Source organism: Pantherophis guttatus, chromosome 4 (genome assembly GCF_059756535.1).
Source record: "Pantherophis guttatus breed Tessera chromosome 4, ASM5975653v1, whole genome shotgun sequence".
Taxonomy (NCBI): domain Eukaryota; kingdom Metazoa; phylum Chordata; class Lepidosauria; order Squamata; family Colubridae; genus Pantherophis; species Pantherophis guttatus.
This window is the reverse complement of record NC_142066.1, coordinates 97,646,148-97,663,295: the sequence shown is the minus strand read 5'-3', so window position 1 is coordinate 97,663,295 and position 17,148 is coordinate 97,646,148. Positions and strand designations below refer to the sequence as shown.

Here is a 17,148-nt window from a genome sequence, read left to right as displayed (position 1 = left end):
GAGGGCAAAAATGGCCTCCCCCAGACACCGGAGGCCCTCCGGAGGCCAGAAATGGGCCCGTTTCCGGACTTCCAGTACTTCCAGTAGGCCCATTTTTTTCCCTCCCCAGGCTCCGGAGGCTTTCCTGGAGCCTCCAGGAGAGCAAAAACAGGCTTCCCCGGGCAGCGGAGGCCCTCCGGAGGCCAGAAATGGCCCCATTTCCAGACTTCTGGTATTTCCGGTAGGCCCGTTTTTCGCCCTCCTCAGGCTCTAGAGGCTTTCCTCGAGCCTCCAAGAGGTAGAAAATGGCATTCCCCTGGGCTCCAGAGGTCCTCTGGTGGCCGGAAACAGGCCCGTTTCCGGACTTCCGGTAGGCCCGTTTTTCGCCCTCCCAGAGCATCCGTGTGCACCCTGCACTTACCTGGCCTCCAAAATGGACCTCATGGAGACTCAGGGGAGGGGAGGAGTGGGCGAGTGTCAGCCAGTCCTTCGCACAACTGGTTCAGCGAACCAGATTAAAATTAACATCCGGTTCATCCGAACCGGCTGAATCCCACTCCTGGTTTATAATTTAAACATGGTTTAAATTTCAATTGAATTTCCTAAAATCTACAAACTCAGATGCAGTAATGGCATCACAACCAGAGAGTCCAATTATCAAGGATTTAAGTTAAAAAATAATATAAATCAAGCTTTTTGTTTAATTTTATAGACGTTTTAAAAGCAGTTCCCCCAGAACTGAATTGATCCAAAATGCTAATATCCTAAATGCCCAGTTTGCCCAGAAAATATATTTATTCACTTTTTAAAATCTGTATCTCTTGACTGTAATCATAGGTAAATTTTAGTTTCATAAAGGAACCAACAATCTTCAGCCCAAAACATAATCTGAACCTTAATAGTGAAATATGTTTCCACTGTATTAATCCTGAATCAAGGTATGAAATCATGCAACTGATCAAGTATGTATAAGTATATAATAATTGTATTATACATATATACATACATCAGTATACATGAGTAAAAGCTACAAAAGAATATTAGTCATCCAGAAAGGATTTTCAAGTGGTTAAAAAGAAGGTGAAAAAAATTATTTACCGAAGAGGAGAGAATTTATAATTCAGGGTTGAAAAATTATTTACACAGATATAAACAACAACTCTAAACATTTAAAGCAAAGTGTAAATATCTAATGAAGGGGAGAATGCACTATTGAATATTTCGTTTTACACTTTAATTATGTTTTTATCTTGGCTTCTCTGTTTTTGATCTACTTTTACAGAGTGTCTAAACAAAAATAAAACTCATCAGTTACTTTTAATATGTAAAACAAAATAAGAATTTCTTAAATTGAATATGTATAATAACCATAGGAAGCTGGAGCTAACTGATGATTTATGGCATCTTTTGATAATAATGCTTGGATTTGTTTGTTCCCCTTTTGCAAATAAATGTATTGCAGCACTGAGGTATTTTTACAGCTAATATTCTTGGAAAAGAAAATGAATCAATTATTTAAAACTGTAGAAGTGGATATGAAAAGTGAGATTTAAAAATGTAGGATTTATAAAAAATAAAAGTAATCTACTTTTTAAAATGCAACATATCTGAAGAAGTAGATAAACTTTTCAACATCATTCTTTTAAAAGGGGGTGACTTTTTTAACTTGTTTTCTTAAATATAAAGATTTTAAATATAAATTTGAAGCAGATAATAGCTTACCTTGCAGTGGTACAATCTTTATCTTGTAGTTCAATATCAGAAAGGGCACGAGGCTGACATTTGGGGTAACAATATGTATTTATTTGTTACCATGTGCTTCCTGTTCAATTTTACAGGAACAGCAACTATGTTGGTTATGCATCTGGTTTACCGTTAAATATCTCTAACTTGAATAATCCAGCTAATTGTGGGAAAATATGTTTTGTGTGTTTGGGTACTTGTATCATGTGATATAATTAAATGGTCTTATACATTTTCTTGTATGATCTTATTGGAAGTAATGTTACTGGAATAATGTTACTGAGGATCAAATAAATAATTGTTTGGGCCAATTTAAAATATTGGCTTTATCTAGGATAATGCCTATATAGTTTTGAAGATGTTGGAAATAGTAATACTTTTTTTACATGTGCCTTAGCTGCTCAAAACATTCCCAATACAGTGAATTGCTTTCCCCAAGAAGCATGAGTAGCTTATGACTATTTGGAGGAAAAGATGCAAATATATCTATATTCAGCACTTTTTAATAGAATATATTTTATTATTGTAAGTCACCTAGAATAACCCCATAGCAAGATAGATGGCAAATAAATTTAACTAATAAATAAATATATAGTAGCTCAAGGTTGAACTATGGAATCCTTGGTGTTCTCTGAGCTTGATTATTTATTTGCAGACTTTTCTTGCCTGACTAGGTATTCTCATCAGTGCTAGTGTGTGTATGGTTAAGTTGTTTGCTGTTAATGTACAGTGTCTTGCCTTGCTGGTATTGGTGGGGATGTGGATTTCTCCTGGGTATACTTTCTTGATTAAAATATTGTTTTCTGTTAGGTTGTTGTTTTCTGCTTTTCTGTTCAAACAACCCTATGTTCACTAGGATTGATAATATTAGCCAGTCAAGTAATAAAACAACTGCAAGCAAACAATTAAGTTCAGAGAACACCAAAGACTCCATTTGCAGTTTGCAACAATTTTATTAAAATTTGACACTATGTTGAGATGTTTGTTTTATGTACAGTTTCATAAAAATTCTGTGCAGATTATATAGGGCAAGCATAAGAAATAATTTTGGTGGTAGTTATTTTAAAAGCAGTCATGCTGTAGCAGTAAGACTGCTGTGGTAGGCATGTTCAGAAACAAAACCTAAAATATCTGATAGATCTGGGAATTTGAACAGTACCAGAGGAAATGTTGAATATCCCCAAAGTCACTTGTACAAATGGAGCTTCACAAGTGCTCATTTAGCTTCTGCTCACGTAATTGGAGCTGCATGTGCATCCGGCTTAGTTCCAAATGGACTATGACCTAGTATTGGTTCGCAGCCCGGGAGTTGGGGAACCCTAGTGTAGGAGGCTTAAAACTGGGCAAGGAACAGCCAACTCTGCTACTTTTTTGCATATATTTTTATTTTATTCAAGACAAATACAAAATGCAAAACTCCCTCCCAAAATCCAAAAAAAATTCAAAAAAGAAAAAACACAAAACCCCCAAAACAATCAAAACATTAAAAAAGGAAAAGATATCTCAAAAAAAGACCAATACGTATACACGTATTATCTCTCCCTAGTTGAATACTGATCGATACATTACTATGATGTTAGTTCCCACCCCTTGAAAAACAGGCCCTCCCAAAAATTTTAAATGGCTAAATCTATTTGTAAATTATTATTTTTTTGTGTTTTTTTTTATTTTATTTATATAACATATACAAATTCATCAAACACTGTGTTGTCTGGGTACAATTGTTTTTAGGCAATCATAATCAAAATGTTTACAATAGTATTCATCACAATAACATTAATACTATAATAACAATAATATTTAACTTATCTACTTTAACAAATCTCCATTTTTACGTCCCCACATTTCTAACTTCTGTTTCTATTGTCCAACCATTGGTAAAATAGGTCCCATATGACAAAATATTCAGTTTCTTCTTTGTCCTTAATAGTAAGCGTTAGTCTATCCATTTCTGCACATTCTAATATTTTCTTAATTACTCTCACATCTGTCAGGATCTTATCGTTCTTCCACTGTTGTTCAAATACAATTCTAGCTGCAGTTAGTATATGTAAAATCAAATATATAGTCCTTTTATCATATTTTTCTGGCAGAATACCCAATAAAAATATTTCTGGCTTCAAGTCTATATGCTGCTTTATCATTTTTTCCAACCAAGTATGTATATTCGTGCAATATTTTTTAGCTTTTGGGCATGTCCACCACATATGGCTGTGATGGAGAACCTATGGCACTCGTGCCGGAAGTGGCATGCAGAGCTATCTCTCCGGGCACGCAAGCTGTTGCCCATTGCTCTTCTGGGTTCCGGTGCACCGATCAGTTGGTCTTCACGTGCGCAGGAGCATCAGAAACGGGAAGAACAGCCGGCCGGCATGAATGCATGTACTGGGAAGATGATCTTTGCTGTGCACGCTGGCCAACTGGTCTTCCGGTTTCTGGCATGCATGCATGTGCGAAGTCCAGCTGGCTGGTGCCAGTGCATGTGGATCAGACAGCTGCTCTTACGGTTTCTGGCGCTCCTGCATGCATGAAGACCAAGTGGCCAGCTGTTGTGGCTCCGTTACCTGAGCCTGTGTCATCAGCAGGAGAGGACTCCGAGAGTGAAGGAGAGGAGTTGGCAAGGCCTCCTTCTCCAGGACCCTCCTCTCTGGCAATGCCTTCGGTGTCCGCCGAAGGGCAAGAGATACGGCCAGGGCCAAGCACATCCACGCAGCCACAGGTGGATGGTGATCAGGGTAATGAGTCTTGGTTGGATCCACGCCAGCGTCGCAGAGATAAGCACGCGCAACAGAAGAAAAGGCATGCCTGAGATTAGGCTAAGTCACTGGACCACACCCCACAGGGTATAAAAGGGAGCATGGTGGCCAGTCAAACCTTGTGACGAACAAAGCTGAAAGCTTCCACGCCATTCTGCATTGCCGGACTTTTGCTATAGACTTTGCTGAATTATCTTTGGACTTGATTGACTCTGTAATTATTGAGCTGTTTCTTTTGATGTACCAGAAGCGGGGAGAAGTTATCTCTCTTCTTCGTAAGTAATAAACTCTTGGCAGGCAGCCACTAGGTTGTTGCCAAGTTCCGTTATCATAAGGAAAAGGATTTTGTTGGCTGGTTTAGTCTTTAACCCTTGAACGTCTGTTGGTGTATGTGCGTGTGGGACGGGGACAGAACACCAGCGCACCGGAACCCGGAAGAACAAGGGGAGCAGAACTGATAGCTAGGACAGGCAGGACAAGGCTTCCCTCCTTCCATACCCAAGTGCGCTTTTGCCACTGCTGCTGCTGCTCTTCTGGGGCAGCGGGGTGACACAGGAGCTGAGTCTGCGCGGGAGGAACGTCTGACTGGCACTGGGGTAAGAGGCGCAGCAGTTGGGAAGTGGTCGTGCTCCCTTGGCAGAAGTGGCTGGAAAGGGGCTCCAGCTTTCCAGCGGAGGGAGGCGGCATTCCCTGCCCAACCTTCCCTGTCCAGGACTGTGGAACCGGGTTGTTGGTAGGGATGTCCCACCACCCCAACGGGGGGCAGGGGGCAGGCAGGGAGGCAGAGCTGACACACGTGCACTGGACAGCTGGTCTTTGCACACGCATGCACGCCAGAAACTAAAAGATCAGGTAGCAAGCGCGCATGCACGCACCGGAAACCAGAAGATTATCTGCTCCTCTGGTTTCTGGCATGCATGTGCGTTCGCTCACTCCTGTTGCGGTAAAGGTTCGCCAACACTGACAATATGATCCAGGTGTTTGACTACTAAGTTCCTGCTTCGTTTTTAATTCCCCTTTTCCATTCAGAATATCTTTATATCTTACAATTTTTTCCATATTAATAACATTAGGATCAATGCTTCCATTGTGGAAAGCCAGACTGGTATTTTCAAATTATTTTCTTTAATTTTAACCCATACTGATAGCAGTGCATTTCTAACATAATGTCTTTGAAAGTAGCTATGTATCTTATTCTTCCCATACCATAAAAAAGCATGCCAACCTACTTGAAGGTCGTGTCCTTCTAAAGTTAATAGTCTTTTGTGCCTCAAGTTAGTCCATTCTTTACCATGTAAGTACTGAGGCCTGATAATACAATTCCCAATCTGGCAACTCAAAGCCCCCTCTTTTTTTGGAGTCTTGCAACATTTTCAAACCTATTCTTGCTTTCCCCCCCCAACCAAATATATTTTAATATTATTTTATTTAGTTCTTCAAAATATTTTCCCCAATTTTATTGGAATTGTTTGGAATAAATATAGTAATCTTGGTAAAATGTTCATTTTTATAGTAGCTATTCTTTCTGTTAATGACAATTGCAGATTTTTCCATTTTTTGGGTATCTGTGAGGTTTTTAACTAAAATTTTTGTCTTATCTTTATTTATTTTCAATTCTGCAACTTCCCTGTATTCTTCTATCTTTCTAATTAACTTCGGTCCAGTTTCTAGTGGGTCTTCTAGTATAAAGACCAAATCATCTGCAAACGCCTGTAGCCTGTATTTCTCGTTTTTTATTTCCATTCCTTTTATTTCTTCATCTTGTCTAATATTTCTGGCTAACACTTCCAAAGTAGATATAAATAGCAGAGGGATAGTGGACATCCCTGTCTAGTGCCTTTTTTAATATAAAAGTTCTCTGTCATGTCCCCATTTACCATCACCTTGGCTGATTGTTTATGGTATATTGCTTTAATCATATTAATAAATCTCTCTCCAAAATTCATGTATTTTAATTGTAATAACATAAATTGCAAATTAACATTGTCAAAAGCTTTCTATCCCTCTAAGAAAATCAACACCATTTGTTTTCCAGGATGTGTTTCATAATACTCCAATGTGTTTAAAATCATTCTCATATTATTTCTAATCTGCCTCTTTGGCAAAAATCCATTCTGATCTACATCTATAAATTCATTTAAAACCCTTTTTAATCTCTCTGCTATTATCAAAGCATATATTTTATAATCTGCATTGAATAAATGCCTATAATTATTTATCTGCGTTAATTCTGAATCATCTTTCGGTATAAGAGTAATATTTGCTTCCATCCATGAATTTGGTATTTTTGCTTCTAGCAGAATTTCATTATAAACTTCCATATATCTTGTAATTGTTTATAAAATTCTGCCAATCAAGCCCTGGCATTTTATTATTCTTTTGTCTCTTAATCGCTTCTGTCAATTCCATCATAGTTATTCGTACATTCAACATGGCTTTAACTGTTTCAGGTACTTTAGGAAGTTCAGATTGTACCAAATATTGTTGTATTCTATTTTCAGGAATTTTCTCCTGATCGTACAGTTTCCCATAATACTCTTGTATTATTTTTTTTTATCCTCATTCTGATAATAAAAGGTCCCTTTCTCATCTATTAGTTGATGAATCAATTTTTCCCCTCTCTTTTTTCAGTTTATATGCCAACCATCTTCCTGGTTTATTTGCATTTTCAAAAAAAAATTGTTTTACACTTTTTATTTTTTGTGCTAGTTCATCTTTTTCCAATAGATTCATTTTGAGCTTTATTAGGTCTATTTGATTTTTCAGTTTCTTTGTGTGTGTGTGTGTGTGGTTCTTTCTGTAGTTCTTATTCTAATTTTTTATGTTCTTCTAACATTTTCTTCCTTTGTTTCTTGTTGTTTTTCTTCCCCATGTAAATTATGACTAATCCCTGGTATACGCTTTAGCAGTATCCCATACATTTTGCAAGCAAGTCTCTTCTTTCCTGTTCTCTTTTTTTAAAAAGTCCAGTTCTTTTTCCATGCGTTGTATAAATTTCTTAGCTTGCAGTATTACTTGGTTCAATGTTCATCGCAATTTTCTTTTTTTCCCATATAACTTTTACAGGATTATGATCTGCCCAGACATTGGGTTCTATTTCTATCTCTTGTACACATTTTTTCAATTCTGATGACATCCATACCATGTCTATTCTAGACCAAGATTTATGTCTATTAGAATAGAGTATGTATTGATTTTTCTTGGGGTGGTATGTATAACCCACATCACCCTATTTGCACATTATTGACCTGTCTTCTATATATTATATTAGTGACAAAGTAATTACAGGATGAATAATAATACTAAAAATCAAAGTTTCAAAATATTATGTTAACAAACTTTATTGTAATCTACAACAACAACTCGTAGAATGTTTACCACGGCATCTTATCTATCCCAAGTTATTCTAAAAGTTATAAATAGTTTGTCCTCGATCAAATATCCATGTTTGTTTCTTAATGCCATCTCTTATCACTTATTTAATTAAATATAATTGACTTGGGTCTTATGATCAAAGTCCAAATAGAATTGACTACCAATTAACTGTAATAAATCCACGAATGAAAGCAAATATACATGTCCCAGGATAATGTTGCAGGATCTAATCTGGGTTGGACACTGGGACCAGAGGTTTAGTCTTCCAAGCTTTTGAACTCGTGCTGGAGCCCACCCTCAGGGAACTTCTTTTTACCAGAATATATGGTTTGGGCTGCTGAATATATCATATTTATGTGATGCCCTGATTTGGTGTGGCTTCCTGTTGGTGATTGGTATGTTGATTGCCAACTATTGGCTGTTGTTTCCTTGTGCTGCCAAGTTCTTGGGTCCTATGTACCTGATACACTGGTGGTAAATCAGTACTCCTGTTGGCTGACAAGGGACCTGTTTTTCAGGCTTAAATCATTTCCCTGGCTGTCTTTGTATTTGTTCCAACAATAATCTTAATAGCTGCAAAATTGAATATATGTCCTTGCTCATTGCAATGTGAGACTTGTAACAAGTTTGGATCTTTGACTGCACATTTGTGTTCTTGCAATCTGGTAGTTAGCTTCCTCCCTGTCCATCCTAAGAGCAATCCATGCAAAGGATCCGGTAGATTACATCAGAAGTATCTCTGACCTCCAAATGATCTTTGCAAAGCTTTATTTGTCCTCATATGATACCTCAACAAGGTACTACGTAAATATGACGCATAGAGCAACTACAATTCCGATAGAAAGATGTTCCCTGATGAACTTTGGAGCAATATATGAAATCTAGTCTATTAGTTCTACAGCCATGAGAATATCTCTTTGGTCTGGAACTGGATCAAAGTCTTTTTGTGAATCTTTACCCAAAGTTCCATGCCCCATCATATTTTGCAGGATCATTATTGTCTCATCAAATTTTTTAAAGAGAAATTCATAGTTCCCCACCCTCCTTTCTTAGGTTTCAGACACTGTTCAGGCACTTTTTAGTCTGTGAAATTTGATCAGGGGACAAAGAACAAAGAAGGGATGTTTTCTATATGTTTCTCTATATTTCAATCCCAGATTAAAATAAAAAATTCAATAGAGATAAACTCCAGATATATTACAAGTTCAAAAAGTACAGAAATCCTGTGGTGAGAGTCTAAAAACTCTTCACACACACACACACACACACACACACACACACACACACACACACACACTGAATAGTTGTAGTGTTTCCATACAGAGAGGATAGAGACTTTCCAGAACAACATATATCAAAATAAAAAGAGGGGGGGGAGAAAAAACTATTTAGAGTCCAGCAAGTGGTTGAAATAAATCAGCATACAACTGCTAATTAACTTTTAAAGCAGAAAACAAAATAAAACAATAAATTCAAAAAATGAAAGTTAATACCCATGTATGCTTCAGGAAATGAAACTGCTGAGAGGAGGATGTATATGTCCAATGACTTCGAACACTTCCAGAAGGAATTAGAATCTTTAAGAACTCACTCCCTCCCTAACTGGGTCCACGATCGTCCAAAAGTTGTCATTCGTAAGTGATCCCATTCAAAACCAGGGAGCAGCACTGCCAAAGAACCAGTTGGAGATTTGGTCAGGATCAATGCTGAAAAATACAGGCAGATACTTATCCATCATGCCATACTATCAGGGAGGCATTTGATTGACCCCAAATTTATTCTGCAGCAGCACAATGGGCCATACCTACAGTCAATGTCATTCAGAACTATCTTCAGCATAAAAAAGAACAAGAAGTTCTGGAAATAATGGTTTGGCTCCCACAGAGCCCTGGTCTCAACATCATTGAGTCTGTTTGGGATTAGATGAGGAAACAGAAGGATTTGAGGCAGCCTACATCCACAGAAGATCTGTGGTTAGTTTTCCAAGATGTTTGAAACAGACTTGAAGAAACTTGCCAAGTTCCTTCAAAAACTGTAAGGAAGTACACCTAGAAGAATTGATGTTGTTTTGAAGGCAAAAGGTAGTCACACCAAATATTGATTTGATTTGGATTTCTCTTCTGTTCCTTTACTTTGCATTTCATTAATTGATAAAAATAAACTATTAGCACTTCTATTTCTGAAAGCATTCTTAATTTACAACATTTTTGCACAACTGCCTAACACTTTTGTACAGTAGTGTATACCGATGGCAAACCTATGGCACGCATGCCAAAAGTGGCACACAGAGCCATTTCTCCGGACACGTGAGCCGTCACCTGTTGCTCTTCCGGGTTCCTGCGCGCCGGCCAGCTGGTTTTCACACATGCAGGCATGCCAGAAACCGGAAGAGCAGCCGCCCGGTGTGCATGCACGTGCCAGGTGGCTGCTCTTCCGGTATCCAGCACGCATGTGCGCTCCAGTTTCAGTACTTGATGCCGAAAAGATTCACCAACACTGGTATAGCTAATAAGAAGGGTGAGATTATAAGGATTCTGGCAACCGAAATATTTTCAAACATACAAACAGTATGTCCTCAGAATACATTAAGCTACAATCTTTCTAATTATTCTTATTTATTGTCTTTGTGTAACTGACAAACTCTGAATCTTTTCACTAATAATAAAAGAACTTGCAAGCTGTTTATAGAACTGTTTAGTGAATCTGAGTCTTGAGACTCTGCAAAACAGGGACTGGAGATCAGACTTTTGCCTCTAATCAACACCAACTGAGAATGTCTTGAAGAAAGGAAATGAATCAGGATAACACAGTGCCCTCCATACCCAACCACTAGAGCCATTCCAGACGGATACCATGATCAGTGGCATCACAAGCTGCTGAGAGGTCAAGTCATGCAAAAATGGATACAACTATCCCTGTCTTGCTCCCATCAAGATATCATAAAGCATGATCAGTGCTATTTCCATCTCATATCTGAGCCTGAATCCTGACTGAAAGGGTCCAGATAATCTGTTTCATACACGATATGCAGGAAAACCACCTCCTCCACTCCATAACCACTTTATCTCTCTCCCAGAGGTTCCTGGTTCCTACCTTAGCTAATTTTGATAATTTTAATTTAATTTTATCATAAACCATCATGTATTCTGGATTTTCAGAAGATTTCTATATACATTTTGAGAATAATATCTGATTATGATAATCTGATTTTCTATGTCCTCAGAAACAGCACCTATAGCTCCTCAACTGTTGATGAATCTGATGATTTGGAAATGACCCAAGATGCAGAGATTTGTTTGCTGAAGTCAGGAGAATTGATGTAAGCCCAGCTTATTTCCCCATATTTACTTGGAAGAAACTGCCATTGGCCAGAAGCACAATAATTTTAAGCAATTGTTTCTTTTAACAGCATTGATTCATAACAAGTGTTCTTGCAAGTAAGAAGTGAGTTTCCACATTTTGTGTCATTTGTTGGTCAAGTATTCTTTTTGTTCTTGTTTGTTGTCTTCAGGCTAAAGCTACCTCTCACAGTGGAGGAGATTTTAAAGTTTGAAGAAGGTACCAGAGAACTGTTTATTAAGTCAAGTACTTACAGCATTATTCCAATCACTATAAATGAGACTGGCCTTACAATAAATTGGGTGTTTTCATCAGACCCAAAGAGTGTATCATTCAGCGTAGTGTACAAGCAATCAGAAGAAACCTCTCTGGATCAATGCAAAGTAAGTTAGCCCTTCATACAGAATTGTTCTTCTCCATGGAAACATTGCACATAATATAATTATGAACAAATCAGTTCAACTAAAAACTATTATTTGCTACCAGAGCTACACCATTCTAGATCTCTGTCCCAAAAATATAATTAGACAATATGCTATAGTTTTAGTTGTAGTAGAGTTCTAATCTGTAAATAGCAGGAAACAATACTGCTAATTTTTGTTTGGATTTGCCCTGCGTGAAGAGGATCTGGGGTTAAAAAATGTGGGGGCATTTGAGCTCTAGGTTGTCCATCCCTGTCAAAAGAAGTTCGGATTGATCCATTACGCTGTTAGTATCAAGCACAAGGTTTTTGCTGCTGAAAAATCTTCTGTTCTTTATTTCCTTCTCATTACTGTATCTTTCAATTAATATTTTGGCCCTTTGAAAGGGCCTCAAAACCTGGCTCTGCCGATTGGCCTGGGGCATTCCATAATGTAGTAGGTGGGTTAAAAAGAAGACTTCATCTCTACCGCATTGTATATTGGTTCCTATCTTAACTAATTTTGTTAACTGTAATATTTAACATTTTAGTGTTTAATATTGTTGTTTTTAGTATATTGTAGGCCGTATGTTGTAGGTTGCCCAGAGTCGCTTGATAGTGAAATGAGTGATATATAAATTTAATAAATAAGTAATCAATTGGTGGCTGGTTATTAGCTGATAGTGATGGAAGCTTTGGTCAACATATAAAGAAAGCATTTGTTTGGGCAGGCTGGTTAAAAACATATTCATTCATTCATTCATTCCCCAAGTTAATAATGGCAATGTTCCTTCTGGCTAATATACTGATATATATTTTGCAGGTTCTTATTCCAATGACTCGCTGCAATTCTCATAAGGAAACTATCAGAGGGAATGTAAAAATCCGAAATGCTGGAATTTACACACTTATTTTTGACAACACTTTTTCTAGGTTGGTGTGCTACAGAGCAGAGAGTATTTTTTTTATAGTTTTGATGTTATGGAGATTTTAGGAGTTATCACTTATTTCATTCTGAGTGGAGCGAATATAAAAATCGTGTTTCTCTAAAACCTCATAGAAAGAATTAATACACAATTACATTGTTTTAAATATTGAAATATTTTTCTCTTCTTGGTTACAGTAATAATTATTTTATTTTTTATTGTTGATGCTTTAATTGTTCCTCTTTAAATTAAAAGATCATTTTATTTGGCCTTTCATTGCTGTTTTTTATATTATGATATTCTATTGTATGAGGCAATTTTGCCATTAAAAAAAAATAGCTATTCTGTGGCTAGGATACATTGATCCAATTCAGAGGAAGAAATTTGAACTTTATTTAATTGCAATTGTTTAGTTCTTTTTAAGCAAAATAGTTGTTAAGTGAATTTTACTCCATTGTACAACCTCTTTTGCCACAGTTGTTAAGTAAATCATTGCAGTTGTTAAGTTAGTAACATGGTTGTTCAGTACATCTGGTTTCCCTGTTAACTTTGCTGATCAGAAGGTTTCAAAACCCCAGGACATTTCAGCCATCATAAATATATGCCAGTTGCCAAGCATCTGAATTTTGATCATGGGATGCTGCAACATGTGTGAAAAACAGTCATAAATCACTTTTTTCAGTGCCATTGTAATTTAGGTCATTTAATGATTACTAAATCATTAAATGTATGAGTATTACCTATAATTCTATTGTTTCTCCTTGATGATCTTAATTTTACAATTTCATTTTGACTAATTTTCTTATGTTGTTTTTCTTACAGGTTTATCTCAAAAAAAGTATTTTTCCATCTTTCTGTTCAACGACCAGTGATTTATGATGGAAGTGATTTTCCGTAGTTCTTCCTGTATGAAATATCTTGCAAGAAACACTATTATTTTTGTATGAGCGTGTTTGTGTGCATGTGCATATGTGTATCTGTGTCTGTGTGTCTATGGATAGACACACGTACATACATATGAAGCACTAAAATCACAGAAGGATATAAATTCTCCAAGATTTATGCAATAATTCAGAAACCATACTTAAATAAACCCTGTTTCCCCCAAAATAAGACATCCTCTGATAATAAGCCTAATTGGGCTTTTGAGCCCATGGCAATAAGGCCAAGCGCTTATTTCAGGGTTCAAAAAAATATAAGACAGGGTCTTATTTTCGGGAAAACATGGTATATGCATGCAGAAAAAAGCATAGCTTTTATGAGAGCAATAATGATTCTAAACTCTGTGTGCCAGTTATTCAAAAGCCATTTTGTTAGTCAATATAGTCAATATAGTTATATTCTGCTGCATTTAATACCAAAAATGATTCTAAATACATTTTATTAAAGAGCTAAGAATAGGACATTTATTTTTAAATATAGAAGATTTAACATATGTATAACACTAATTATTGTTGGTTATATTGAGTCAGCAACAGACAAACAGATAGAAAATCACTTTTGCATAAACATTAATACTGATAAATTAACTTTCCAGCCAAGTAAGCTACAGTTTAGGACCGTGATGGCAAACCTATGGCACGTGTGCCAGAGGTGGCATGCAGAGCCTTTACTGTGGGCACGTGTGCCATCGTCAGCTGCTCTTCTGGTTTCTGATGCGCCAGCCAGCTGGTTTTGTGGGCACCGGAGCACCAGAAAACGGCCTGAAAACTGCCCAAAAATTAGCCAAAAAACAGGTATGCGCGCGCTGGCCAGCTGGTCTTCAGGTTTCTGGTGCTCCAACGCAAGCAAAGACCAGCTGGCTGGCGCACATGCAAGAAACCAGAAGACTAGCTGGCCAGTGTGCGCATGTGCACCAGCCAGCTGGTCTTTCGGTTTCTGGCGCTCCGGCGTACGCACATGCACACGCGTTCCAGTTTGGGCACTTGGTGCCAAAAAGGTTCGCCATCACTGGTTTAGGATCTCAAAATCTGAAGGGGCACCTTAAATTTTCAGATTTTAAACAATTATAGTTTTATTATTTCATATAGTATATTAAAGTTTTTATCAGTTTGGTCCTCCTATCCGCTTCAAATGATCCTCATTAATGAAAATATGCTTTGTTTTCGCTTTTATTCATACAAGCTTGTATTCATACAAGCTTGTATTTTGCTTGTATTCATTTAAAGGACTGTTCTCCACCCCATCATATGCATCTTGACAATACTCTTACTAAATTCAATTCTCATGCAGCCTTATTCTTTGTTAGTAATTGCCAAAAAGCAAGGTTTCCAATACTTACAGTATCTAAATCTGGCCCTGTTCATGGTATTCCCCAAATATTTTGGGGCTATAGTTCCTGCTAGTTATATAATAATTAAGGATTCTGGGAGTTTTTGCCCGACAAGTATGGCAGGTATAAGTTTGGAAAAGCAGTTCAACATGCAAAAAGGCTATGTTTGGTATCAAAAAGATATCTCTCCATTTTGCAAATGCGTGCTCACTTAATACAGTTGACATGTTGCCTATGATGCAGGATTGCCTGCAGTACTTACATTAATTCGCAATCTAGAAGTAGGCTTACATTGATCAGTTTTGCCTGCAGAAAAACACAATTTACAACCAAGTACAAACCTATTAAAAGGTTGATGTATTATTTTTTTACCCATTTTCACAAAGGAGGGAACAAATCTGGTTCAAATAGGCTAGTTACACTGAGTTTAGTCCAGAAAAAAAAAATCCTAAAAAAATATTTTTACAGTTTATATTCTTTCTTTCTATCCATTACTATATTTGGCAGATATATATATGTATGTATGTAACTTACTTAACCTGATAATCATATGAGTGACATGTTTGCGAAGGATAATTAATATAAATGAAATTGTTACTGCTCAAGACATAGACTTTACAAGCTTTGAATATTTTCTCTTGAAGATGCTGAACGCAAGCTTAAAGGAAAATTTGAAACTAGGAGCAGAAGATGCACTTAGTTAAGCAATACTTTACTCCAGCCTTTTCCAATTAATGTTGAGTATTATGAATTCCTGATTCCCAGACATAACAATTAGATTTCCCAATATCTGCTAAGCATAGACTTAAAAATAATAATAATATGGTAAGTATTTATGAAGGAGAATAAAGGTAAATTTCTGATTCGTCAATTGGCAGAAAAGATGCTAAACTATGTGAGGCGTGGATTATACTATAACATAGAGCTATATTGTTATGCCATCCACTAGAAGTTTTATCTGGCAGAAACACCATCATGCTAGAATTTATTATTTTCTTTTGCACTCTGTACAAATTAGCTTGAACTTTAAATTCAGCCAGTTTAAGACTAGGATATGAGCAATATGGTTACTAACTGCTTGATATTATTACAGAATACTGTGAAGGTCTAGTTAATGGATTTATCAATGCAGTGCAAATACTTTGCTAATGATTTAAAATTCTCTCAGTGCTTGTATAATCCCAAACAGACCTGTGAGTTGCCTGATATGGTTTTAAAAATGCTGGTAACTTATAGGCAAAATGAAAGATATTGTGGATTTACCATTTTTTGTTGAATGTTATTATTATGTTTTAAGATATTTAAGATAATATTTTGTTTTGAGTTGAGTAGCAATAAGGATTTAATGCTAAAATCTGGGATGTTGTTTGCCATGGATTGTGCAATAATTGAACTAAAATCCCATAATATATTAATAATGGCTATTCTCAATTTATTTTACTGTAGAAATTTAATAGAATATTTCCTTTTTCCAAAAATAGGTTTCTTTCATATATAAAAGTAATATGAAAAGGATGCTCAAATATACAGATAATGTATTATTTTAAATATATATTATTGATGAAGTTATGTTTCAGTGATTTATCTCTAGTGTATTTATTATAATTCTTCAAGTCCTTACAAAACAACACCTCTTACACCCATCACCAACAAACGTCCAAAAAACGTAAAGGAATCCATGTGGAAATAACCTTGCTAGTCATTGCCAATTATAGGTGCTCATCTCCATTTCAAGGCTATTGAGTCAGTTCTGTCTGAAGACATTTCCATGGTCATATGGCCAGCATGATGTCATGGAGCACTGTTACCTTCCGACTGAAGTGGTATCTATTTACTTGCACTTGTATGCTTTCGAATTGCTAGGATGGGAGTTCAAAAGCATACAGTGGGATGAGGATGGGAGCTAACTAACCCTGTTGCATGGAGCTTAGGTCTCAAACCTGGGCTGCCAGCTTTCCAGCTGACAAGCCCGGAGTCTTAAACACTGAGCCATAGTGCTTCCCCTAGAGAAAAACAACAAATATCTAGTAGAGAAGGAAATTTATTTATTACAGAAAAATGTTCTCAGAATTCAATCTGAATAATGAGGGGGGAGGAGCAGAGAGAAGTTAATTAATATGACATAAGAATATTCTCAATCTTATATTAAAAAACATTAATGTGCAATTTTGCTGATATATCTGCTCCACTGAATTTTATTTTAATTTTTCCCTTGTTGCATTCTCAAATCCATATTTATTGTTATGTGACACCATGTTTTCCCAAAATAGCTTGCAAATTTTTTTGAGTTGTAATTATTTTCCAAAATAAAATACATTAAAATATACAGCTAAAAATGAAACCACAATAGTTGAAAAT

At 36.5% G+C, this 17,148-nt stretch overlaps 2 protein-coding genes across 7 annotated transcripts in view; one reads left to right on the top strand and one right to left on the bottom strand.

Moving 5' to 3' along the window:
- Positions 1 to 16,355, top strand: part of FYCO1 (FYVE and coiled-coil domain autophagy adaptor 1) — a 133,298-nt gene extending 116,943 nt beyond the window's left edge. For all 5 annotated transcript variants that reach the window (XM_060685916.2, XM_060685918.2, XM_060685920.2 and 2 more), the window contains 4 exons: positions 11,077 to 11,172; positions 11,365 to 11,575; positions 12,416 to 12,525; positions 13,341 to 16,355. In XM_060685916.2, coding sequence (XP_060541899.1) covers positions 11,077 to 11,172; positions 11,365 to 11,575; positions 12,416 to 12,525; positions 13,341 to 13,416 — 493 coding nt within the window. In that variant the 3' untranslated portion in view covers positions 13,417 to 16,355. The remainder of the gene's footprint in view (positions 1 to 11,076; positions 11,173 to 11,364; positions 11,576 to 12,415; positions 12,526 to 13,340) is intronic.
- The window catches only part of CXCR6 (C-X-C motif chemokine receptor 6), a 62,810-nt gene that overhangs the window by 8,420 nt on the left and 37,242 nt on the right, over positions 1 to 17,148 (bottom strand). The window lies entirely within an intron of this gene.